Source organism: Chiloscyllium punctatum, chromosome 18 (assembly GCF_047496795.1).
Source record: "Chiloscyllium punctatum isolate Juve2018m chromosome 18, sChiPun1.3, whole genome shotgun sequence".
NCBI classification, from domain to species: domain Eukaryota; kingdom Metazoa; phylum Chordata; class Chondrichthyes; order Orectolobiformes; family Hemiscylliidae; genus Chiloscyllium; species Chiloscyllium punctatum.
The window spans coordinates 100,659,760-100,671,235 of NC_092756.1; the positions used below are offsets into that span (position 1 = coordinate 100,659,760).

Here is an 11,476-nt window from a genome sequence, read left to right on the forward strand (position 1 = left end):
TATCCTGCTGAGGCTGTGTAAGGCTCTGGTCAGGCTGCATCTGGAGTATTGTGAGCAGTTCCGGGCCCAGTATCTATGGAAGGAGTGTCCTGGTGTTAGAGAGGGTCCAGAGGAGGTTTACAAGAATGGTCCTGGGAATGAAAGCCTTGTCATTTGGGAAGGGGTCGAGGACTCTAGGTTTGAACTCAGTGGGGTTTAGAAGGATGGTGGGGTGGGGGGGTGTGGGGGGGTGGGGAAGCTGACTGAAGCTTACAGAATACTGCGAGGCCTGCAGAGAGTGGATATGGAGAACATGTTTCCACAAGTCAGAGAAACTAGAACCCAAAGGCAGACCCTCAGAGTCAAGGGTCAACCCTTTCGAACTGAGATGGTGGGGGAAGTTTCTTCAGCCAGAGGGTGGGGAATCTGTGGAACTCATTGTCACAGAGGGCTGTGGAGGGCAGGTCATTGAGTGTGCTGAAGACCGAGAGAAAGAGGTTCCTGGTTAGTGAGAGGATCAAGAAAGAAGGCAAGAGAAATGGGGTTAAGAAACATGTCAGCCATGATCTAATGACAAAGCAGCTTGATGGGCTAAATGGCCTAATATTGTTCTTATGGTCATATAGACTATGGTCACACTGTAAGGATAAAGGATGGACCATTTCAGACTGAGATGAGGAGAAATGTCTTCACCCAGAGAGTGGGGAGCCTGGGGAATTCTCTGCCCCAGATAAGCAGTTGGGGCCAAAACATTGAACGTTTCCAAGAAGGAGATGAATATAGTTCTTAGGGCTAAAGGGTTCAAAGGGACAGGAACAGGATGGTGAGTTGGATGATCAGCCATGACCATATCGAACAGTAGGGCAAGGTCAAAGGGCTGAATGGTCTCGTCCTGCTCCTATTCTCTATGTTTCTGTATGTGTGCTCACTGCATCTTCACATCAGCTCCCTGTGCTCCTGGGGTGAGGAGTGTAGCTCCTGCTCTCTGTATTTCAATGTTATTCTTATCTCTTCCTGCCGCTGAAGCTGATCATTTGAGGCTCTGTCAGTGACAGTGTTAGCCCTCAGTATCCCTGAGCAGATTCTTTGTGAGCCCCACCAGCTCCTGCCCCCTCACAGTGCACAGACAGTGAATATCCTCCATTACCCTCAGCCCTTTATTGAAGTTATTTTCAGGCCCTGGGGTTTATTTGAAGGTGCAGAACAAAACCTACAGCATGGGATTTTTCCCTGGACTCACTGCAGAATGGGAATAGCTGGGCATTTTGTGGAGCTTGACATTTTAACCCTGCGTTATTTCTTCAGTTCCCTGACATCTGAACTTTAGCAGGACAGTCTGAAACAACAGGATTCAATAAGAAGGAGCCCGTTTTGGGGGACTCAGGGGGAGGATGTGATCCTTCACGATTTATCACTGAGAGCTTGTGAGTGTTCCCTTACTTGATCTGATTAGATTCCACACGTGCTGATTGGCTCAGAGCTCGGATCCAGCCATTCATATCCTCCTGGGTGTCAGCACTGAAGAAATATGTTCTCATTCCTGGGTGTTCTGCCTATCAGCCAAAAGATCAACCATTAAAATGAATCAACGTTTCATTCCCAAATGTTTCTCTTCTCTCTCTTTCTGCTCTAACCCTCCCGTCCCAGCTTTAGAAACGGAATGCTGTGATATGGAAGTATTCATTGTTTGAACAAGTGATTCTCTCTCAATCTCAGCGAAGGAGATGTCACTGCACTGGGAGCTGATCATTCACACAATGCAGTAGTCTCAGCACTAACCCTTTATTGAAATAAAGGTGAGTGTTGTCACATCACCCAGAAACATCTCCCTGGGATTGTACACTGAGGCTGCCCAGTCTCCAAACTTATAGACATTGCCCATAGATCCTCAGGCAGCACCTTCCAAACCCACATCTAAAAGAACAAGTGCATGGGAACACCACCCCCTGTAAGTTCCCCTCTGAGCCACTCACCATCCTGACTTGGAAATATATCACCATCACTGGGTCATAATCCTGGAATTCCCTCCCTAAGGGAACCCACAGCACATGGACTGCAGCGGTTTAAGAAAGCAGCTCACCCCCACCTTCTCAAGGGGCAACTAAGGATGGGGGTAATAAACATTGGCCCAGCCAGCCTGCCCAAGTCTCAAGAATGAATAACAAAGCCAGGACAAGCCTGAGCAATGGGACATTAATGTCACAGTCCACCAGGAGAGGTTTATTGTCCTGGGAAATATCTGAGACTGAGAATCATTTCCATTCATTGCTCGGCTTCACCTCACAATGCGTTTACATGGAAAGGAACCCCAATGCCCTGCTCCCTCCACTCTCCCAGCCCCATAGTCAGTCCGAGCTGGTCCCACCTCCACCTCCATCCCACCCCCCCCGCTCCGGGAACATTCTAACGGCTTTGCCCCATGTTTTCAAATCAAAGTCAGAATTGGCCGGAACCTTGAAAGTGAATTTCCGGGTTATCCGATCCTGTGGACCAACAACTGAGATGGCGTAACTTGGCATCGGAATACTGCCCAGGATTCTCTCCTCCCGACTGTCTGTGGAGCGAAAGGTAAAGGGAATTAGTTTCTGCTGGTTATTCAGCACCAACATAGGACCCTTACCCCAGTGATGATCTTAATCTGAAATTACACTGGGTGTACAGCACTGGGCAGTGATTGGATGGCATTATTGCAGAGATCTGAAAACGTTTTACAAAAACTAGATGACGTCATTAAATCTAATCCTTTATTATGAGGTCTCTAACTTAAACTTTGCTCTGTCTGTCAGTCAGACTGGTAGTTAATCCACTAACTAGAAATGTAAATCAGATTGAGAGTATATATTTGCCTGAAATATCATATTAATGGATTTGGTTAGTTGTTAATAACCTTCCAGATAACTGTCCCAACACAACCCTGAAACTCACTCTCATTACATTACACAGGCTAACACACACAAAACAACATCACATCAGTGAGCAGTCATCGGGCACGCACAGTTACCTCTGTAATAATACAAACAGAAATCCGACAGAACAAACCATCTTCTCTTCCACAATTTAAGCCCAGAGCTGTCCTGAAAAAGAAGAGAAAATTTTCAACTCACTCTTGCAGTATCCCAGTAGCTACAGAAGATGGTGCACTGAACCAACATTAAACACACAATGATTCAGAGCAAAAGAGACCTTGACATTGATTTATTCACAAAAGCTAACACAAGAGGGCAAGACTGGCAGGGATACAGTTCCTGTAGGAGCTGACTCTCACTGGGATACAGTTCCTGTAGGAGCTGACTCTCACTGGGATACAGTTCCTGAAGGGGCTGACTCTCACTGGGATACAGTTCCTGAAGGGGCTGACTCTCATTGGGATATAGTTCCTGAAGGGGCTGACTCTCACCAGGGTACAGTTCCTGAAGGGGCTGACTCTCACTGGGATACAGTTTCTGTAGGAGCTGACTCTCACTGGGATACAGTTCCTGAAGGGTCTGACTCTCACTGGGATACAGTTCCTGAAGGGTCTGACTCTCACTGGGATATAGTTCCTGAAGGGGCTGACTCTCACCAGGGTACAGTTCCTGAAGGTGCTGACTCTCACTGGGATACAGTTCCTGAAGGGTCTGACTCTCACTGGGATACAGTTCCTGAAGGTGCTGACTCTCACTGGGATACAGTTCCTGAAGGGTCTGACTCTCACTGGGATACAGTTCCTGAAGGGTCTGACTCTCACTGGGATATAGTTCCTGAAGGGGCTGACTCTCACCAGGGTACAGTTCCTGAAGGTGCTGACTCTCACTGGGATACAGTTCCTGAAGGGTCTGACTCTCACTGGGATATAGTTCCTGAAGGGGCTGACTCTCACTGGGATACAGTTCCTGAAGGTGCTGACTCTCACTGGGATACAGTTCCTGAAGGGTCTGACTCTCACTGGGATACAGTTCCTGAAGGGGCTGACTCTCATTGGGATATAGTTCCTGAAGGGGCTGACTCTCACCAGGGTACAGTTCCTGAAGGGGCTGACTCTCACTGGGATACAGTTCCTGAAGGGGCTGACTCTCACTGGGATACAGTTCCTGAAGGGGCTGACTCTCACTGGGATATAGTTCCTGAAGGGGCTGACTCTCACCAGGGTACAGTTCCTGAAGGGGCTGACTCTCACTGGGATACAGTTCCTGAAGGAGCTGACACTCACTGGGATACAGTTCCTGTAGGAGCTGACTCTCACTGGGATACGGTTCCTGAAGGTGCTGACTCTCAATGGGATACAGTTCAGGAAGGTGCTGTCTCTCACTGGGATACAGTTCCTGTCGGAGCTGACTCTCACTGGGATACGGTTCCTGAAAGTTTTGACTCACACTGGGATACGGTTCCTGAAGGGGCTGACTCTCACTGGGATACAGTTCCTGAAGGGGCTGACTCTCACTGGGATACAGTTCCTGAAGGGGCTGACTCTCACTGGGATACAGTTCCTGAAAGGGTCTGACTCCCACTGGGATACAGTTCCTGAAGGGGCTGACCCTCACTGGGATATAGTTCCTGAAAGGGGCTGACTCTCACTGGGATACAGTTCCTGAAGGGGCTGACTCTCACTGGGATACAGTTCCTGAAAGGGTCTGACTCCCACTGGGATACAGTTCCTGAAGGGGCTGACCCTCACTGGGATATAGTTCCTGAAGGGGCTGACTCTCACTGGGATACAGTTCCTGAAGGGGCTGACTCTCACTGGGGAACTATATGTTTTGGTTTGTTCGACTTTGCTGCATGATGTTAGTGTGAGCCCGCTGAGGGCACTCTCAAAATGAAATGTGTCCAAATGTTTCTCGGTGTCAAATGCAGCGGCCATTTAACCCGCCTCCACCCCACCCCCTCCCATCCCCACATCCACCCTACCCCCTCCCATCCCCGCCTCCACCCCACCCCCTCCCATCCCCGCCTCCACCCCACCCCCTCCCATCCCCACATCCACCCCACCCCCTCCCATCCCCGCCTCCACCCCAACCCCTCCCCATCCCCACATCCACCCCACCCCCTCCCATCCCCGCCTCCACCCCACCCCCTCCCATCCCCGCCTCCACCCCAACCCCTCCCCATCCCCACATCCACCCCACCCCACCCCCTCCCATCCCCGCCTCCACCCCACCCCCTCCCATCCCCACATCCACCCCACCCCCTCCTATCCCCGCCTCCACCCCACCCCCTCCCATCCCCACCTCCACCCCAACCCCTCCCCATCCCCACCTCCACCCCACCTCCACCCCAACCCTCCCCAACCCCTCCCCATCCACACGTCCACCCCAACCCCTCCCCAACCCCTCCCCATCCCCACCTCTACCCCAACCCCTCCACACCCCCTCCCCATCCCCACCTCCACCCCAACCCCTCCCCAACCCCTCCCCATCCCCACCTCTACCCCAACCCCTCCCCATCCCCACCTCCACCCCAACCCCTCCACACACCCTCCCCATCCCCTCTCCCACCTCAACCTCTCCCCTTCCCCTCCCGATCCCACCTCCATGCCATCCCCTCCCTATCCCCATCCCCAACCCCTCCCCATCCCCAGCCCCTCCCCATCCCCATCCCCTCCCCAGCCCCTCCCCATCCCCAGCCCCTCCCCATCCCCATCCCCTCCCCAACCCCTCCCCATCCCCACCTCCACCCCACCTCCACCCCAACCCTCCCCAACCCCTCCCCATCCCCAACCCCTCCCCATCCCCAGCCCCTCCCCATCCCCATCCCCTCCCCAACCCCTCCCCATCCCCAGCCCCTCCCCATCCCCATCCCCTCCCCAACCCCAGCCCCTCCCCATCCCCATCCCCTCCCCAACCCCTCCCCCTCCCCAACCCCTCCCCATCCCCAGCCCCTCCCCATCCCCATCCCCTCCCCAACCCCTCCCCATCCCCAGCCCCTCCCCATCCCCAGCCCCTCCCCAACCCCTCCCCACCTCCACCCCAACTCCTCCCCATCCCCTCCCCCACCCCACCCCAACCTCTCCTCATCCCCTCCCCATCCCCACCTACACCCCATCCCCTCCCTATCACCTCTCCAACCCCTCCCCATCCCCCCACCAACCCCTCTCCATCCCCTCCCCATCCCCTCCCCAACCCCTCTCCATCCACTCCCCAATCCCTCCCCAACCCCTCTCCATCCCCTCCCCAACCCCTCCCCATCTCCACCCCAGCTCCTCCCCATACCCTCCCCATCCCCTCCTCCCCCACAAACTCTCCCCATCCTCTCCCCCCTCCGCACCCTCCCTGACATGTGACACGCCCCCACACTACCCCCCCCCCCCCTCCCCCCCCCTCCCCGGTACCTGTTTGTGGAGCCAGCCCCGGATCACTGTCATTGAGTTGGGATCACGTTTTATTGCCTGTTCTCTCTTTGCGAAAGTGTGAACCTTCTTCACTCTCCGCGCAGGCTAAACAACAAGAAATCTGCATTTAGATGGAGCCAGTCAATCCACTGCCTTGATCAGAGTCTCCAGCTCCTTGGGAGCCAGCCACCAGCCTAGGGGGACATCTGGTTGGTTCACCAGAATGACACTGGGACTAAAAGAGTTAAATTCACAGGCTCAAGGTGCTGAATGGCCACCTGTCCCTGTGTAACAGTGTCGAGGGGCTGAATGGCCTCCTGCTGTTCCTGTGTAACTGTGTTGAGGGGCTGAATGGCCCTCCTGTTCCTGTGTAACAGTCCCAAGGGGCTGAATGGCCCTCCTATTCCTGTGTAACAGTGTCGACGGGCTGAATGGCCTCCTGTCTCTGTGGAACAGTGTCGAGGGGCTGAATGGTGTCCTGTCCCTGTGTAACAGTCCCAAGGGGCTGAATGGCCTCCTGCTGTTCCGATGTAACAGTCCCGAGGGGCTGAATGGCCCTCCTGTTCCTGTGTAACAGTCCCGAGGGGCTGAATGGCCTCCTGTCCCTGGGGAACAGTGTTGAGGGGCTGAATAGCCTCCTGTCTCTGTGGAACAGTGTTGAGGGGCTGAATGGCCTCATGTCCCTGTGGAACAGTGTCGAAGGGCTGAATGGCCTCCCTGTCCTTGTGGAATAGTGTCGAGGGGCTGAATGGCCTCATGTCCCTGTGGAACAGTGTCGAGGGGCTGAATGGCCTCCTGTCCCTGTGTAACAGTGTCGAGGAGCTGAATGGCCTCATGTCCCTGTGGAACAGTGTCGAGGGGCTGAATGGCCTCCTGTCTCTGTGGAACAGTGTCGAGGGGCTGAATGGTGTCCTGTCCCTGTGTAACAGTCCCAAGGGGCTGAATGGCCTCCTGCTGTTCCGATGTAACAGTCCCGAGGGGCTGAATGGCCCTCCTGTTCCTGTGTAACAGTCCCGAGGGGCTGAATGGCCTCCTGTCCCTGGGGAACAGTGTTGAGGGGCTGAATAGCCTCCTGTCTCTGTGGAACAGTGTTGAGGGGCTGAATGGCCTCATGTCCCTGTGGAACAGTGTCGAAGGGCTGAATGGCCTCCCTGTCCTTGTGGAATAGTGTCGAGGGGCTGAATGGCCTCATGTCCCTGTGGAACAGTGTCGAGGGGCTGAATGGCCTCCTGTCCCTGTGTAACAGTGTCGAGGAGCTGAATGGCCTCATGTCCCTGTGGAACAGTGTCGAGGGGCTGAATGGCCTCCTGTCCCTGTGGAACAGTGTCGAGGGGCTGAATGGCCTCCTGTCCCTGTGGAACAGTGTCGAGGGGCTGAATGGCCTCCTGTCCCTGTGGAACAGTGTCGAGGGGCTGAATGGCCTCCTCCTTTTCTTTTGGGCCAGTATAGGGCACCTGGTGATTGTGGTTCCTGGAACTGGACTCAGTTGGAGTTGGGATGAAGCTGCGGGACCAGGGGATTCGGGATTTGGTGTCCGGGTTGGTGGGGGTAGATGGCAGAGGATGGATTTGAATGCCTGTTTGCTAACCTTTGACCCCAGCGAGGTGTTGACCGAAGAGATGGTGACCATGCTGGACGTTTGGCTCAATCCACTCAAAGGCCTGTCCTGAGACATGGTCCTGATCAGCCTGAAAGACCCAGAGAAAGGTGTTTAATATCGGCCAGTTCCCCACTCCCCGACACACAGCCCCCCTTCCCCCCCACCCCACCCCCACCCCCACCTCTCCCTGCACACTCACTGACACCGGGATTGACACTGACCGGGCTCACACTTTCATATCTACACAATGTACACACTTCATTAAAGGGACAGTCCCTGCCCAGTGCTAGTGGGAGTTAAATAAAGGCACAGGCCCACTTTATATCTCCCCCACCCCCCACCTCGCAGCCTCACGCTGTGTCCCACAAAGAATCCAATTTAACTCAAAAAGAAATGGAGATAGAAAAGTCTCTCCTTTCTGAGGAACCAGTTCACCAGGAATTGTATGTCCCAGTCTGAATGATGGACACGACCAGATGTGACTGTATGTGTCGGATTTTCCGAAGCAAGGACAAGACAGAGCAGATTGCCAGCAGCAACCACAACCCCCACCCCATCCTACTCCAGGGCGTCCTGGCCAGGGTGCAGCAGCACGGGATCTGGATCCTGAAAACAAACCGCCCGAACCCCAAATAACCCCCATCGAGCAAAGCAAACAAAACACTCTGCACAAACCAATCCACACACAACATCACAAGAGGGTTCTCACACTTCTCATTTAACGAAATACACTGACAAAGCATCGCACTGTCAGAGGGTCAGTGCTGAGGGAGTGCCGCACTGTCAGAGGGTCAGTGCTGAGGGAGCGCCGCACTGTCGGAGGGTCAGTGCTGAGGGAGCGCCACACTGTCGGAGGGTCAGTGCTGAGGGAGTGCTGCACTGTCAGAGGGTCAGTGCTGAGGGAGTGCTGCACTGTCAGAGGGTCAGTGCTGAGGGGGTGGGCACTGTCAGAGGGTCAGTGCTGAGGGAGTGCTGCACTGTCAGAGGGTCAGTGCTGAGGGAGTGGGCACTGTCAGAGGGTCAGTGCTGAGGGAGTGGGCACTGTCAGAGGGTCAGTGCTGAGGGAGTGGGCACTGTCAGAGGGTCAGTGCTGAGGGAGTGCTGCACTGTCGGAGGGTCAGTGCTGAGGGAGGGCCGCACTGTCTGAGGGTCAGTGCTGAGGGAGTGCCGCACTGTCAGAGGGTCAGTGCTGAGGGAGTGCTGCACTGTCAGAGGGTCAGTGCTGAGGGAGTGCTGCACTGTCGGAGGGTCAGTGCTGAGGGAGTGGGCACTGTCGGAGGGTCAGTGCTGAGGGAGTGGGCACTGTCAGAGGGTCAGTGCTGAGGGAGTGGGCACTGTCAGAGGGTCAGTGCTGAGGGAGTGCTGCACTGTCAGAGGGTCAGTGCTGAGGGAGTGCTGCACTGTCGGAGGGTCAGTGCTGAGGGAGTGGGCACTGTCGGAGGGTCAGTGCTGAGGGAGTGGGCACTGTCGGAGGGTCAGTGCTGAGGAAGTGCCGCACTGTCGGAGGGTCAGTGCTGAGGGAGCGCCGTACTGTTGGAGGGTCAGTGCTGAGGGAGTGCCGCACTGTCGGAGGGTCAGTGCTGAGGGAGTGCTGCACTGTCGGAGGGTCAGTGCTGACGGAGTGCTGCACTGTCGGAGGGTCAGTGCTGAGGGAGTGGGCACTGTCGGAGGGCCAGTGCTGAGGGAGTGGGCACTGTCGGAGGGTCAGTGCTGAGGGAGTGCCGCACTGTGAGAGGGTCAGTGCTGAGGGAGCGCCGCACTGTGAGACGGTCAGTGCTGAGGGAGCGCCGCACTGTCGGAGGGTCAGTGCTGAGGGAGTGCCGCACTGTCGGAGGGTCAGTGCTGAGGGAGTGCCGCACTGTCGGAGGGTCAGTGCTGAGGGAGTGCCGCACTGTGAGAGGGTCAGTGCTGAGGGAGCGCCGCACTGTGAGAGGGTCAGTGCTGAGGGAGCGCCGCACTGTCAGAGGGTCAGTGTTGAGGGAGTGGACACTGTCGGAGGGTCAGTGCTGAGGGAGTGGGCACTGTCGGAGGGTCAGTGCTGAGGGAGTGGGCACTGTCAGAGGGTCAGTGCTGAGGGAGTGGGCACTGTCGGAGGGTCAGTGCTGAGGGAGTGGGCACTGTCGGACGGTCAGTGCTGAGGGAGTGCCGCACTGTGAGAGGGTCAGTGCTGAGGGAGCGCCGCACTGTCAGAGGGTCAGTGCTGAGGGAGTGGGCACTGTCGGAGGGTCAGTGCTGAGGGAGTGGGCACTGTCGGAGGGTCAGTGCTGAGGGAGCGCCCCTTTGGTCCCTTTTATATCTTTCCCCTCTCATCCTAAACCTACGCTCTCTGGTTCTGGACTCCCTCACCCCAGGGAATAGGCTTTGTCTATTTATCCTGTCCATGCAGAGAGTCACAGAGCCATACAATATAGAAATATTCTGATTTTCTTCAACTCTGCTTTGAATCTTTTGTTGGACTTTGAGCTGACTCTGATTCAGAATTTATCCCTGAGATGAAAGGACAACATTCTTCCAGGCTGTACGTCATTCACTGAGTGTCCTTTAGCCTTCAGTCTGGCACAGGCCCAGGGCCTGCACCCAGGGGACAATGTTGGAACTTGTCACACTGACCTTTTCAAATGAAAGGAGGGTTTGGGGGAAACCTTTAGCTCCTAGGGGTGAGAGCTGGGTGGTGAAAGCAGCTACAGAGTTTGGAAGCATTGACAATGGTCCCTTGATGGTGTCAGTGTGAATGGGAGCTGGAAGGAGGCTGGTTTACAGAGCTGCGTCTGGACAACACCACCGGTTCATCGCAACTACAGAGAAATCCCTGGCTCTTCCTTCCCACCAGCTCATCCGAAATCCCACTGCCAACTCCAAGACAACAACTGGATCACAGCCAGCATTGTCAGAGCGAGATTGGTTAGTGGTGGGGGAGAGAGCTGGGAGGAGAAGGAGAGAGAGAAATGGGGGGGTGAGATGGATCGATCAGGGAAGAGAGCTGGAGAGTGGAGAAAGTGGAGGAAAGGGGGCAAGAGGATTGGAGTAATGAGGGGAGAGAGAGAGAGAGAAATGGAAGAAGAGGTGGAGAGAAAACCATGGAGGAATGGGGAAAGAGATAGAGCAGGGACAAGAGATGGATTGACGAGGGGAGAGAGTAGGAGAGAGCAGGACTTAGAGGAAATTACAGGCCCAATAAAACCGTGTGTCCAACAACAGCCACTGACCATTTGAGCCTGAAGGTGATAGCCACGGGGGGAGAGAGAGAGACAGAGGGACAGAGAGAGAGAGAGAGAGAGATGATTAGTGATCATGTGTGGGGCAAGGTGAGAGTTGATAAGGTTTCCATGAACTACCACAGCTCACATACAGATTGACCCCACACACTGGGATCTTGCTGTGCCACACTGGAACCAACTAAGCAAACTGACACCCCCACAGTCTAACTGACCCCTACAGTCAAACTGACCCCTAAGGTCGAACTGACCCCCAGGGTCGAACTGACCCCTATGGCCTAACTGATCCTCACAGTCTAATTGACCCCCACAGTCTAACTGCCCCCTACAGTCTAACTGACCCCCACAACCTAACTGATCCTCACAGTCGAACTG

General features: G+C 55.1%; 1 protein-coding gene across 1 annotated transcript in view; it reads right to left on the bottom strand.

Moving 5' to 3' along the window:
• Positions 1-10,586, bottom strand: part of LOC140489428 (pleckstrin homology domain-containing family A member 7-like) — a 93,797-nt gene extending 83,211 nt beyond the window's left edge. The window contains 6 exon segments of the mRNA XM_072588976.1: positions 1,420-1,532; positions 2,433-2,533; positions 2,981-3,053; positions 6,287-6,391; positions 7,875-7,974; positions 10,497-10,586. Coding sequence (XP_072445077.1) covers positions 1,420-1,532; positions 2,433-2,533; positions 2,981-3,053; positions 6,287-6,391; positions 7,875-7,961 — 479 coding nt within the window. The 5' untranslated portion in view covers positions 7,962-7,974; positions 10,497-10,586.
• Between the last annotated feature and the right edge of the window lie 890 nt (positions 10,587-11,476).